Source organism: Nannospalax galili, unplaced genomic scaffold (genome assembly GCF_000622305.1).
Source record: "Nannospalax galili isolate Female #2095 unplaced genomic scaffold, S.galili_v1.0 scaffold1311, whole genome shotgun sequence".
Classification (NCBI taxonomy): Eukaryota; Metazoa; Chordata; class Mammalia; order Rodentia; family Spalacidae; genus Nannospalax; species Nannospalax galili.
In genome coordinates, this window is record NW_008329527.1 from 973,652 (window position 1) to 988,608 (window position 14,957).

Sequence of the window (14,957 nt, forward strand, 5' to 3'; positions counted from 1 at the left end):
AACTAAAAAGCTTCTGTACATCAAAGGAGACAACCAAGGAAACAAACAGAAAACCCACAGAATGGGAGAAAATCCTCACCAGCGACACATTTGATAGAGGTTTAATTACCAGAATACATAATGAACTTAAAAAACAGAGACCCAAGACAAGAAGCGACCCAATTGAAAGATGGGCTAAGGCGCTGAACAGAACGTTTTCAAAAGAAGAAATAAACATGGCTATGAAACATCTTAAAAGGTGTTCAACATCACTAGTAATTAGGGAAGTGCAAATTAAAACCACTGTAAGATTTCATCTTACCCCAGCCATTCTGGCTAAGATCAAGAGAACAAATGATACCAAATGTGGGAGAGGATGTGGGGAAAGGGGAATGCTCATCCACTGCTGGTGGAGCTGCAAACTTATTCAACTCCCATGGAAAGCAGTGTGGAGAACATTTTAAAAACTACAAATGAACCTACTATTTCACCCACTTATACCACTCCTTGGCATATACCCAAAGAATTCATCCTGTTGCAGAGACACTTGTACATCGCTGTTTGTTGCTGCTCTTTTCATAATAGCTAAGAGATGGAAGCAACATAAATCTCCCTCAGTTGATGAATGTATAATGAAAATGTGGTTCATTTATACGATGGAGTTTTTAGTCAGCAGTAAAGAAAGATGAAATCATGAAATTTGCAGGTAAATGGATGGAACTAGAAACTGTTATACTAAGTGAAGTAACACAGACTCAGAAAAAAACAACAACAACATATGTTCTCCCTCATACGTGGATCCTAGAACCAGACTCTGATAAATAAGTATGCAACCAGACATAACTACAGGAACCAGGATAATGGAAAGGAAACAGGGAGGTAAAGGAAAAGAAAGAACCTGAAAGAGAAGAACAGTAGGAAACAGGCCTTAATAAGAGAGATATGGATAAAGTTTGGGCTAGTTTAAGGGAGGGGGGAGGGTACAAGGAACCTAGGGGATAAAGGGAAAGAAGGAGCTCAAGAGAGGTAGGATTATAGGAGAAGGGTATTAGTAAGGGAGAGAGGGGGAAAATGGGGGCATCTTAAGTGAGAAAACCATGGAGGGGTGAGACAATGTGAGAGATAAACAATGCCTAGCTAGTTTTGAAAACCAGAACCATATTACTCCTACAACCTACTGACAAATTATACATAGCAGATCAAGAAATATATGTCTAGGTAAGGTTTATCTGAGAACAACTGGTTTTTGCCCAAGATTTACCTACATGACACACAGTAATTAAAAATACAAGACTGGTGGAACTAACCTTCTTGGGTATTTAACAGACATACTTTGAGGCCTATACTAATTTGGTCAGAGGGACTAAAGGACACTTTTTGCTCCTTGCCCTCCTACGTTGGCTAGTTCCAGGGGACTATGAGCATCTCTCAAAATGTCCTATAATTGAGGTGGGTCACCTGTCCTCTTGATCAAGGATCAAAAAGTGAGCCAACTCTCCAGCTCCCTAGAAATATTTCAGTAGCATTAAAAATCAGGAAACTAGAGCCAGAGAGATGGCTCAGCAGGTAAAAGTGCTTACTGTTAATTCTCATGACCTGAGTTTTATCCCCAGAACTCACAGTAGAAGAAAAACAATGCTTGAAAATTGTCCTCTGATCTCCATATATAAGTGTGTGCATGTGCACACACATACACTCATATACACAGTAATAATAAGGAAATGGAGAGGTGGTTCAGTGGGTAAAGGTGCTTGCCCCTAAGCCAAGCCTAATGATCTGAATTTGATCTCCAATTCCCTCACAGTGGAAGGAGAGAATGGACTCCTGCAAGTTGTACTGTGATCTTCACTTGCATGCCATAGCATGTGTATGTCCAAACACATATAAATAAATGAATTTAAAAAATAAAATCTGGGGGCTGGAGAAAGGGCTCAGCGGTTAAGAGCACTGACTGCTCTTGCAGAGGACCTGTGTTTGATTCCCAGCACCCATATAGTGGTTACGAACCATCCTTAACTCCAGTTCCTGGGGAATCTGAAGCCCTCGTCTGACCTCCGAGGCATTGCATGACATGGTGCACTCACTTACATGCAGGCAATACACTCATAAAAATAAAATAAAATCTAACTCAAGCCAGGCATGGTGACACCACTTGCAATGCCAGTGCTTGGAAGGCAGAGGCAAGAGGCTCACACATTTGAGGGCTGGGTTACATAGTAAGACCCTGTCTCAAAAGATAACTCAAAATATACCATCGACAAAAGTATCAAACTGTAGAATTTATAGAGAGAAATAGGTAACCACTGTGACATTTGAGTACAGGAAGGTGTGGAGAGCCACAGCCTCCGCCGCCATTACAAGATGGCGCCGGTATCCGGACCTTCTTAACAGTAAACATCCTGCTGCGCCCATAAGGGGCGTGCACAAGAGCCTGCTCTCCCTCGCCTCCTCCCGTGGCGTGATCTCCAGCAACCAATCCGCTTCTTATACGTCATAGATGGGACCTTTAGACTATATAAGCAACCGCTCTCCCGCTTCTCGGCGTCTTCGGTCTTTAAGCTTCTAAGAGTGTAAGATGCGCATACAATAAACTGCTGCAGAAGGATCCTGACTTGTCCTCCCGCGTCTTTCTTGCCGGCGAGACGGAAAGCGGTCGGGGACAGGAAGGTTTCTTAGAACACAAAAACCATAAACCATTAAAATAAAAACTTATCATACTGGCCTTCATCAAAGTGAAATGTTTGTATTCTTCAAAAGACACAGGAGAACAAAAAGGCAAGCCCTATACTACAAAAAATCTTTACAAGTGATATCTAATAAAGGGCTTGTATCCAGAATACTATTTACTAATAGACAGAGTCTCAGAGCCCAGGCTTGCCTCAGAGTTGCTATGAAGTCAAAGATGGCCTTGAACTTCTGATTCTCCTGCTTCCACCTTCCTAGTATTGGGATTATAGGCTTGTGCCACCATCAGCTGGTTTATGTGGTACTGCTTATCAAATCCAGGGTTTCATGCACGCTAGGCAAGCACTCTACAAACTGAGCTACATCCCCAACCTCAGAATACAATTTAAACTGTAAAGAACACAAAACAAAACAAAGTTCTTAGATTACAAGCATGCACACCATATCTGGCCTATACAGCTATTAGAACAGTGACCACACCAAGTATATTGAGTATGTTACAGGTTTGGCTGCAGATCACTGCAATGAAGGGAAAATGGCAAAAAAAATGAGCCACACGATCTTTTTGGTTTCACAGTGTATAAGAAAGTTATGGAGTGGTTTTTTTTTTTTTTGTGGAAGGGTCTTACTCTGTACCCCACTCCATAGCCCAGGGTGGCCTGAAACTCACTATGTAAGCCAGGCTGGCCCCAAACTCAAGGCAATTTGCCTTTCTCAGTCTCCCAAGTACTGAGATTACAAGTGTAAGCCACCATGCCCAACATAAGAAAGTTATATTTACATTATAGTATAGTCTGTTAAGTGTGCAATAGCATTATATAAAAAATGCATATATCCTGGATGGGGATGTTGTTCATTTTTAATTTTTGGCACGTACAAAATCCTGAGTACAAGTCCTAGCACCACAAAAACAAACCAAAATATACCTTCATGCTACAAAAATGCTAAGCTGTTAGAAAAAGGGCACTGATAGACTTACTTAATACAAAGTTCCCACAAACCTTCAATTTGTACAAAATGCAATATACAAGAAGCACAAAAAGTGTAACAAAACAAGATATGTCTATGTTGGCCAAGGCAGAACCACCAGAACTCTTTGCTGTTGTTGTTTTGAGACTGGGTCTCCCTGTGGCCCCACTGGCCTAGAACTCCCGGGCACTGGGATGAAAGGCATGTACCACCATGCCTGGCAACCAGAACTCATACAATGCTTGTGGGAATACAAAATTGTACAGCTACTTTGGAAAACAGTTTAGCAATTCAGTTTTTTCTTTTGGGGGTGTGTGTGTATTCAGGTGAGACACAGTCTGGCCATGTAGCCCAGGCAAGTCTAAAATCCTCCATCCTTCTGCCTCAGCACACTCAGGAATGCAGGAATTACAGGAGGAATTACAGGTGTGGCACTATATCTGGCTCTTAGGAATTTTCTTTTTCTTTTTTGGTCTTTTTGAGACAGGGTCTCCACCTGCCTCTGCCTCCCAAGTGCTGGGATTAAAGATGTGTGCCACCACTCCCAGCATTTTTTTTAAAACAGTTTCTTAAAAGAGTCATATTTAGCTGGGTGTGGTAGTGCACGCCTTTAATCCCAGCACTTGGGAGGCTCAGGCAGGCAGATCTCTGTGAGTTCAAGGCCAGCCTGGTCTACAAAGTGAGTTCCAGACCAGCTGGAGCTACAGGGAGACCCTGCCTCAAAAAGACCCAAAACAAACAAACAAAAAAAGAATCACATTTACCAAACCACCTGGCAGGTCCTCTTCAGTATGTTTACTCTGAAGACCTGCATGCCAATATTCACATTAGCCCAAACTAGAAACAAGGGACATATTCATCAAATAGATGAACAAATTTCAATGAATTCATATAATGGAATACTACACAACAAAAAGAAACAAACTACTGAAAGAACAATGTAAGTGAACCTCAGAAGCATGCTAAGAGACAGAAATAGGATACAGCATACCACATGCAGTTTTGGCTGCAAAAGAGCACAGAGAACTTGGCAGTGAAATGCTTTACGGCATGATTGTGGTAGTGAATCTGATTGTTCCATTTATTGCCTGGAGTAAGTGTCCATTTTGTACCTCCAGGAGGGGGAATCCAAGTGGAGCCCAGCTGAGTCCCTGAGCTGAGGACAAGGAGCTGGAAAGTCATGGAGAAGTCTGAGAAGCTTTGCCTCTGTGGGTATGCAGCTGGTGGTGAGCTTGGGGCCATTGTTGGTCATTAGAGCCCTAAACCTGGAGAGTCCTTCAAGAGGAGCAAAGGAGAATAAACACACACTGAAACCCACCAGCTCCTCCCTCATTATCCCACCAGACTGCAAAGATGCTCAGAAACTAACAGTCTGCTTTACTTCTGTCTCTCAAATTTCATACAAATTTCTTTTTAACTCTAACTAGACTTATAATACATAGAAGGGACATACACAGTTTAAAGAATTAACTACTACTGTGAATGTTTTTGTTATCTTAATGAAAAATAGGAAGATTTTGTGATTACATCTTTTCCTCTTCTGAAAAAATTATTTATGTGTATGAGTGTTTTGCTTGCATTTAAGTGTACCCATGCATTCAGTGCCCATGGAGGCCAGAAGAGGGCATCAGATCACCTGGAACCAGAATTATAGATGGTTGTGAGCCCTCATCTAGGTGCTGGGAACCAACCCTAGAGCCTCTGGAAGAGCAGTAAGTGCTCTTAATCACTGAACTGTCTCTCCAGCTCCCCGATCTCCCTTTAGAGACAGGCTCTCATGTAGCTCAGATTAGCCTCAAACTCATGATATAGCTCAGGTTGGCCTTTAATGCTTGATCTTCTGGCCTCCACCTCCCAAATTCTTGTATTACAGGAGTGCACCATTATGTCCGGTTTACCACTCTATTTCTAGCCTACTTATAAGTGATAATATTCAACCAGAACTCTAGATTGAAAAGAATTATCAGTCCTATCTCATTATGGAAAGTATCTAACAAATTTTATGCTTAATAATTAATATGTTTGAGTGTTATATATTTATTTATGATAGAAATATAAACTTGGTTCAGAAAAATAATGTAGAGAGATATGATCATGTTAAATTTAAAAATAAATGGTATGTGCGTGTGTGTGTTTTGAGACAGGGTCTTACTGTGTAGCTTTGGCTGGCCTATAACTCACTATGTAGCCCAAGTTGGCCTTGAACTCAACAATTCTCTTACCTCAGCCTCCCAAGTATAGGTATGAACCATCATGCCAACTGCAAAATGGTAACTTATGTGATCAATAAAGACCTTATGCTGGAGGATGAGGGTGTAGCTCAGTGATAGCATGTGCTTGGCATACCTGGGACCCTGGGTCCAATTCCCAGTACTAGGGAAAAAATAACTTAGGCTGAAAATATATTTCATTAGGACATTTTTCTAGACATGCCTGTAGCCCCAGTACTCAGTACTTAGAAGGCTGAGGCAGGAGAATCAAAATTACAAGGCCAGTGTGGAGTACATAGCCAGACCCTGTCTCAAAAAGCAAAAACTTTTAAAAAGAAGAATAATGATGAATGCCAAACTGATATGGTATAAAGACTTGATTAAAATTGATACAGTGGGGCTGGGGAGATGGCTAAACGGTTGAAAGGATTGGATGCTCTTGCAGAGGACTTAAGTTTCCAGCACCAACATGGGGGCTAACAACTGTCTGTAACTCCAATTCCCAGGATACAACATGCTCTTCTGGCCTCCACCGGCATTGCATGCATGTGGTACACTTACAAAAATGTAAGCAAAATACTCATACACATAAAAATAAAAATAAATTTAAAGGTGATATAACATTATCATTTAAAAATAATTTTAGCTAGTGTGGTGGTGCACACCTGTAAGTCCACCACTTAGGAGGCTCAGGCAAGAGGACTGCTACCCTGAGTTACATAGTGACTTCCAGGCTAGCCTGGGCTACAGTGTGTTTCCATATAACCCCCCACCAAACAAACACATAAATAAAATAAAAAACAAAGTGTAAACCAAGAGAGTAGTTCAGTGGTAAAATGTGTGCTTGGTATGTGCAAAGCCCTGGATTTAATCCCTAGCACCAAAAAAAAAAAAAAAAAAAAAAAAAGGTTTAGCTGTGGGAGAGAGAAGGGTAAGATTATACCTCTTTTTGTTCAAAGCTCTTTTGGAAGATGAACTTGACTGTGATGACAAACAGCCAGAAGAGATGGAAAAAATGGCCAAACTGGGTAGGAGTTCCTGAGGACTCATTTTGATAGAAATAGGAATCCTTACAGGGTCAAGAGACAATTGCTCATGCCCTTAAATCCTTAAGACCTGTTACTCACCAAGAGTTTCTCTCCTCCTTGTCAACAATGCAGGGAATATGTCTATTCCTTATCCTCTCATCACAAGAGAAAAATCACATCCAGGATAGGATAATGCCAGGATGTCTTTAAGGATTAACTGGTTATTTGCTGATCTGTATCTTAAGTGGAAAATGCCCATAAACTATGAGGAAAAGATTTTCAAAAAAATGCCATCCTCACAACTAACAAGAATGGCTGCTCCAACTACCTGATAAAATGCCTATTCTTTTCTTCACCCAGCAGCCTGAATCTCCTGTGATCAGTGATGTCCCTCTCCCTTTTTCCTTCCAATTAAAACTTGTGGGCCTGGTGAGATGGCTTAGCAGGTAAAGGTACCTGTTGCCAAGCCTGACAACCTGAGTTCAACCCCAGGACCCACATGGTAGAAGAAGCAAACAGACTCTTGCACATTGTCCTCTGGCCTCCTCACTTGAACACCCCCTTAGATGCACACAAAATAAAAATACAGAATTTAAAACAAACCAGAAAACTTTTGCCTGAGTTTTTATTTCTTGGTTGTTTTTTGTAGTGATTTTTTATTTAATTAATTATTTTTTGTCTTTTTTGAGACAGGGTCTCCTTGTAGCCTCAGCTGTCCTGGAACTCACTATGTAGACCAGGCTGGCCTCAAACTCACAAAGATCTGCCTGCCTCTGCTTCCCAAGTCCTGGGATTAAAGGTGTGCCACCACGCCCAGCCTTATTTATTTTTATTATTTATATTTTATTTTATGTGTATGAGTGTATTGCCTGCATGTATGTAAATGCACCCATGTTGTGCAATGCCCATGGAGGTCAGAAGAGGGCATCAGGTCCCCTGGAACTGGAGTTACAATTGTTAGCTGCCATATGGGTGCTAGGAATCAAACCCAGGTCCTCTGCAAGAGCAGTCAGCTCTCTTAACCGCTGAGCCATCTCCCCAGCCCCACACATGTGGCATTTTTAAACATGGATTGTGTGAAGAAGCACGGGCACTGTGCTTTTGCAAGAATGTAGATGCCACCTGTGCATGGAACATGGAACGTCAAGTCTCTTTGGTATAGATATGTTAAGTGCCCCCCTCCCAATTCCCTTCCTTTCATGTTTTGGAGAGACCCTGCTTTGGCAGTTGCTCCCTGTGTTCTCCTTCCTTTCTGATCTCCTAGTCGTACTTACTGGCTTCCTACTCACCTAGGGGAAAACCCACTGCGTCCTGTTACCCACCCCCCCACAATCTTTTTGTCAGTAGGATTCTTAAGTATAAGCTTTTAAAATGACACAGAAACATCTTAGTGTAGGCGCTTCCTATTTAGTATTTCCATCTTAAGACAAAATTTTTAAACTTTTATTTTTTTTTTTACATTTTATGTGCGTGTATTGTCTGCATGTAGGTAAGTGCATCCGTATCGTGCAATGCCCGCGGAGGTCACAAGAGGCTGTCGGATCCCCTGGGACTGGAGTTACGACAGTTAACTGCCATGTGGGTCCTGGGATTCGAACCCGGGTCTTCTACAAGAAGAACCAGTGTTCTTAACCGCTGAGCCATCTCTCCAGCCCGACCCAAAATTTTTAAATTATTATTCTTTTTTGAGACACATTGTCGCCTAGGCTGGCCTCGAACTCGCAATGTTCTTGCCTCACTCTCCAGAGTGCTGGGATTACAGGCATGTTTGGTTGTAGAGTAGTAATTTACCCAGCGAAACCATTTAACAACCATTAGATTGCTCCTGGAGAGGAAGGTTTTGGGAAACCCATTTGCTTTCTACCCTTCAAACTGGCGAGGGCTTGCTCTTGCAAAGTCCACGGCGGGTGTCAGACTGCGATAGGCCACCGGCCCTCGTGGCTGCCTCTGCAAGCATTAAGAATGGACCACCGGTCCTCTTCAGTCCCCGAACCCTAAGGACCGCCTCGGCGGCGCACATATTCAGGAGGGCTTAGGGCATCCCGGCTGCGAGACCCGAGGAAGGTTCCGACGACGAATAACTCAGGCCGCTTGGGGTCTGGATCCACCGGGGGCGCCCACCGCCCTCCACCCGACCTAAGGCTCCAGCAGCGCCCCGCACAGGCCGCTCCGAGATCTGCCCCTGCCTGGACTCTGCAGAACAGGGCGACTGGCCCCGCCTCTAAGCATCGGGGAACACCTCACCTGACCGCTCCCCTCCGCGGGCGGGAAAGGACGGCAGCGGTGGGCCAGAAGGTCATATCCCTCCCCCCACTACGCGCGCCCTTGACAGGCCCTCGCGCCGTGTCACCTAGTTTGCTAGCACCGGGGCGGGAGGGAGCGTTGACGAGCACTTTGGCTCCGCCAATGAGCACCCAGGTGTCTGGGCTGCGTCCAATCAGAGTGCGGGCAGCGAGACGTGGGTAGGCTGCGCGCGCGCGGCGTGAGTGGCGGACACGGAGCACTCGGGACCTTCCCTGCAGCGGGCCCGGGACGCCCACCTCTCCGCTTCCCGCTGACTCCTCGCTGCGACCCCCGAGCTCTCGTGGGACACGCCGAGGAGCGAGGGGGGCCAAGCCGGAGAGGCCTCGTGCAGCGGCGCTCTCCTCAGCGGCTGCTGCAGAGAGACATGAGGGGCGGTTCCTGGCCTCGGAACCGTGTTGCGGGTTCGGGGTCTGCCAGTTAGGGGTACTCCGCGGACGGTTGGGCCCCTCCTCGTGGAAGCCTCGCGGCGGGCGCGGGGACCGAGGGGGCACATGTTCCCGAGGAGGCCGCCGGCCGCCCTGGCCGCCTGGTTGGCGGGCACGCGGGGCGGGGGCCTGCTGGCCGTGCTGGCCAATCAGTGCCGCTACGTGACCGGGCTGCGCGTGCGGCGCGCGCAGCAGATTGCGCAGCTGTACGGCCGCCTGTACTCGGAGAGCTCGCGCTGCGTCCTACTCGGACGCCTCTGGCGCCGGCTGCGCGGCCGGCCCGGCCATGCCTCTGCCTTGATGGCGGCGCTCGCCGGGGTCTTCGTGTGGGACGAGGAGAGGATCCAGGAGGAGGAGTTGCAGAGGTGAGCCCTTTGGGTTCGGTGGAGAGGCCTGGGCCTGGGCACTGTGGGGCCTGTCTTGTGCTCACTGTCCTCGTTTACCCGGTATCTTTGAGTGGCGTTAGGAGCGATGAAACCCGTTTCAGCAACCCTCGTTACAGCCCATGCGTGCTAATTTTGTCAGGTTAAAAATAAGAACTGGTCGAGGCCAGCTGTGCTATCTAGCGAGCTCCAAGGCAGCTGGGGCTACAGGGAGACCGTGTATCAAAAAACAAAACCCTGGACGTGTGGGTTAGTCTCGGGCCGGGGAGGGGGAAAAGACTTGGAATGGATAGTATGGCAGTAAAGAAATAGTCTAAAAATAAATGAGCTATCTAAGGGATGGAGGCCATCATCAACACGCCCACACCCTGAAAAGTGCAGATTCAAAGTGGCCTTTAAACTAGGCCCCACGGTGTGTTTGATGCTGCCATTTATAAAATGACTGCAATCCAGATGGGATTCGGGCCTTGTGAGAAATGCCCTGAGAGCCCTCTGTCACTGTGACTTGTGTCTTGGCAGATTCGAGAGCCTGGGAGGGGTTTTGCCTGTTTGTACACGAAGTGGCCCGAACATTTTAACCTTCAAGAGTTAGGTTAGATTTTTGCTACTTTTAGGATTCTGAGAATACAGGGCATTAGGTTCTATGGAAAAACCACCTAACATTGATTTTATTTGTTGATTTGTAGTTCTGAGACTTTATCTTTTTTAGGTGATCTTAGCGGGAAAGTGCTTTTGTGTTCGGTGCTTCTGTATTTCTTTTTTAACAAATATTCTCAAACCATGTTTTCCCTACACACAAGCATTGTGCTCCTAAACTCTAAAATTGTAATTTCAGGAACCAAGAATAGTTTCCTCCTTCTGACCCCAGAGACTGTTTATTCTGGATATTTCTCAAACAGAGGGAGAACCTGTTGTTTTACATTTTTTTTGTTAGATTAAAAATGAAAACAGAGCAATGAAGTTTATGGTATGACTTGTTTGGGAGATGTGACATGCAGATGCCAGGTAGCTTGTGCAATACTGAATTGGGAGCAAATGTATGTCTTATCTTGAGAACTGGGAATAGCTTTCCTCCCACAAAAGATAACTTTTAGATGTTCAGTGCTATGACTGTAGACAAAAGATGACTTTTATCAGTGCGGTTTAAAGTCATAATCACAAACAACCTCATTCACAGAAAGTTGAATGAAAGTGTGATAGCTATTTTGGTAGTTCTTAGTATTTCTTTTGCTCCTTAGCCTTTTGTGCTAATCACAGTCTCTTATCTTTTTGTGACAGGGTCTGACTGTTTAGCAGAGGCTGACCTTGAACTTCTGGTCCTCAGTCTCCTTCAGTGCTGGTATTAAAGGCATGCACCATTACAGTCTCTTGTTAGAAATAAAACTTAAATGAAGAAATTACCAGCCCTATCTGGTGGCTCTGGCCTGTAATCCTAGCTTCTCAGGGGGCTGAGGTAGGATTTTCGCAAGTTCAAGGCCTGCCTGGAAAACTTAATGAGACCCTGTCTTAAAATAAGTAAAAAGAGGACTGGAGATCTAATTCAGTGGTAGAGCACATGTGCAGGACCTAACTTTATTCCCTAGTACCGCAAAAAACCCCAAACAAGTTACCAGTTGTTTGAATTTCTAGTCTTTGGTTTCATGTAGCCCAAGCTGGCCTTGAACTTCTGATTCTTCTCCACCTCCCAAGTGCTTCAGTTACAGGCATGCACCACAGTGCCTCGCCTCCATTCTATTTTTGATGGTGATAGCTATCTGTGTTCCATGCTGGTGAAGCTTGAAAGCACAATTCTCAGTTGGCTCTGTTTAGGGGAGAAGAGAAACACCAGGGAAAGACCCCTGGGTGAAAAGAGGGGAAGAGTTTTGGGAGAGTGAATGCTGGGAATTGAACCCAGGGCTCTGTCACTGCCACTGAGGTACAGTCTCAAACCACAGAACACCTTCAGGCTGCCTTTGAGCCCCTGGGATTGTCACTGAATGGCTTTTATTTGGCACTTGAGTGTCCAGTTCATGCCTGAACTAGGTTTTTTAATGTATTTTAGATTGGATCAAGTCACCCATCTTGATGACTTTTTTTTTTTTTCACATTACCTTGATAGGGAAGCTAGTAAGGTGACTTGAGTAGTTTTGGGACCAGGAGCTAGCTGGTCCTCCTTCCCTCCCTCCCTCTCCAGGAGCTAGCTGGTCCTCCTTCCCTCCCTCCCTCTCCCCCTCTCCCACATATACTCAGAATATTAGTGTATAAGTGTCACATGGCACCTAAATTATAGTTCATCTGTGCTTTTGTACCAACTTGTCTTGGCATAAACGATTTGGAAGTATATTTTAAAGTAGCTTTGCTTTTTTTTTTTTTAAGGTTTGACTGTGTAGCCCAGGCTGGCCTCCAACTCATCCTCTAGCCTCAGCTCCTGGAGTACTGGGATATAGGTGTACATCACTACACCTGGAGCATGTGCTTTTCTTGTGTTACGTGAATTTCTATTCAAAATGAAAAAAAAGAATAATCTTCCTAGTCTTTTGGTGCTTAGGAACATCTTATCACATAAGATTTTACTAATCTTATTTGAACAGAGAAGTAACCTCACTGCTAAGGCCAGCTATAGAATTGGTTTGTTGGTTTTGGTACTTGTTTTTTCTTTGTTTTAGACAGGGTCACATTCTGTAGCCCAGGCTGGCCTCAGACTCCCAACAATCACCTTGAGTCAGCCTTCTGAATGCTGGGATTACAAGCATGAGCTACTGTGCCTAGGTGAAATCAGATCTCTCTATCTTTTTTTTTTTTTTTTTGGTCTTTTTGAGACAGGGTCTCCCTGTAGCCCCAGCTGTCCTGGAACTCACTTATATAGACCAGGCTGGCCTTAACTCGCAGAGATCCATCTGCCTCTGCCTCCTGAGTGAAAATTTTGTTACATGTATTTGTATATGTGTGGGGGAGGGCGGCATGCATGTGCATACCACAACATGTGGAGGTCAGAACACAATTTGTGGAAGTTGGTTCTTCTATTTTGTGGTGACCTGGGATCAAACTCAGGTGATCAAGCCTGGGGGCAAGTGCCCCCACTGGCTGAGCCATCTCACTGACCGTGAAAGCAGATCTCAATACTTGGTCAACTGTTCTCACCCATTTGGCTTCAATGAAACAAGCAAAATAACCTTGCTATAATTGGTGCTAGCTGGCATCCTGTGAGCTCAGGGAAAATCCTAAGGAAAAGTACAGCAGCAGGGTTTTTATTTTGTTTGTTTTGTTTTGTTTTTAAGTTGCAGGAACAAAAAGAGGAAGGATGTTAAGAAATATGAAAATAGGGGGAACTGTTCCATTAACATTTTTTTTTAAGTTGCAGTTTGTTGCTCTAGAAATTTGAGTAAATAAGCAAAAGTAAATTTTCATAAGGAAAATAGGCCACTTTTCCATTTCTGTCTTTTTAAGGGCATTCAGAATCCATTAAACTATTTGGTATGTCATTTACCAGATGAGTTATCAATGGAGAATCCTTTTGACCTAAAGGAACTTTATGGAACAGATACTTTGTATTTTATTGACAAAGACCTTAGGTCATCAGAACAACATAAAAGGGATTTGAGGTTTGTTGGTTTTGCCTTCATTATTTTACAGTTACCTAGTTGCTCCAGAGATTGCAGAAACTAGTTTCTGTCTTATTTCAAGATGTGTCCCAAATCAGTAGTAGTTGAAAATTCCTAACTTTGACAAGTAGTTTAGAATTGAGGTTTTGTGAGGTGCGGCAGCTGTGTTGAAATTCTTAGTTGTAGGGTGGCCTTATGGAATCCTTTTGGAGGCTGTGTCACGCTCAGTGACGAGTGGCACCCTAGCTGAGTCACATGCTGGCACACTTACTCTGTTTTCATTGTATGTCTTGGGTTTCCTCAACCCTCAGTCCAGTCTTTCTCAAATACTGTTTTGGAGAAAGGAAAGCATAAACTGTCTTCTTGATCCTTTTACTAATCTAAGCTGCTGATTTTGTTACTATTTCAGGAATAATCTCTTTTGTCCTTTTCTCTCTTACTAGTCTTCTTAGATATGAAGGTTTAGATACTCATGCTGTCCCAACAAAATTAGACACAGCAGGAGAGAACCATGTTTCTTTTCTCCACATACCATATATGAGAATGTTTGTGCTCCTGTCTGCTATGCCAGTCTGTTAGCATCTAGGAATTGAGGCTTTTCAGGGACAGTCATGATTAAGTCTTGCTCTATTATTTATATTGTGCTTTTCAAAGAATACATGTCAGCTGGATGCTGTAGTGGCCTGGACCCAGCTACTTGGTGACAGAGGAGGTGAGCGCTAATACTGCAAGATGGCTTTTGAGTACAAGTTCGAGGCCAGCCTAGGTAACAGAATGAGACTTTTCGTAGGTAACTGGGTGTGTGTCTATGTATGTGTTCTCGTTCGTTTATTTTCCTAAAACTATATTATTATTTTAAGAACCCCTGATTATTATTATTATTTTTAAGATGGACTCATGTAGCACACCTGGCCTTGAACTTATTATGTAGGTAAGGATGCCCTTGAATTCCTTCTTCCCCTTCCCCAATGCTGCAATAACAGGTATTTGCCACCATACCTGGTTTATGAGGTACTGGGGATGAACCCTGGACTTTGTGTGTGTTAGGCAAGCACTCTGTTAACTGAGATACAGTTAATAGCCTGAGCCCTGATTTTTTTTTTCTTTGTAAAACATTTTTTTAGAATTTTATTTTATGTATGTGAGTGTATTATCTACATGTATGTAAGCGCACCTGTGTTGTACAATGCCCGTGGAGATCAGAGAGGGCATTGGATCCCCTAGAACTGGAGTTATTGGTGGTTGTGAGCTGCCATGTGGTCACTGCGAATCAAACCCATTATCCTTTGCAAGAGCAGCCAATGCTTTTTTTTTTTTTTTTTTTTTTTTTTTTTTTTTTTTTAAATCTTGTTCATGTTGTCACCATTATTGTAAGATCATATGCTCAAGCTGT

General features: G+C 43.9%; 1 protein-coding gene across 2 annotated transcripts in view; it reads left to right on the forward strand.

Annotated features, from left to right (window-relative positions):
* The first annotated feature begins 9,322 nt into the window (after nucleotides 1-9,322).
* Nucleotides 9,323-14,957, forward strand: part of Stard7 (StAR related lipid transfer domain containing 7) — a 32,587-nt gene continuing 26,952 nt past the window's right edge. The window contains exon 1 of one of the 2 annotated variants that reach the window (XM_008838145.3): nucleotides 9,323-9,965. In XM_008838145.3, coding sequence (XP_008836367.2) covers nucleotides 9,667-9,965 — 299 coding nt within the window. In that variant the 5' untranslated portion in view covers nucleotides 9,323-9,666. The remainder of the gene's footprint in view (nucleotides 9,966-14,957) is intronic. The other variant, XM_008838136.3, reaches the window with a different exon arrangement.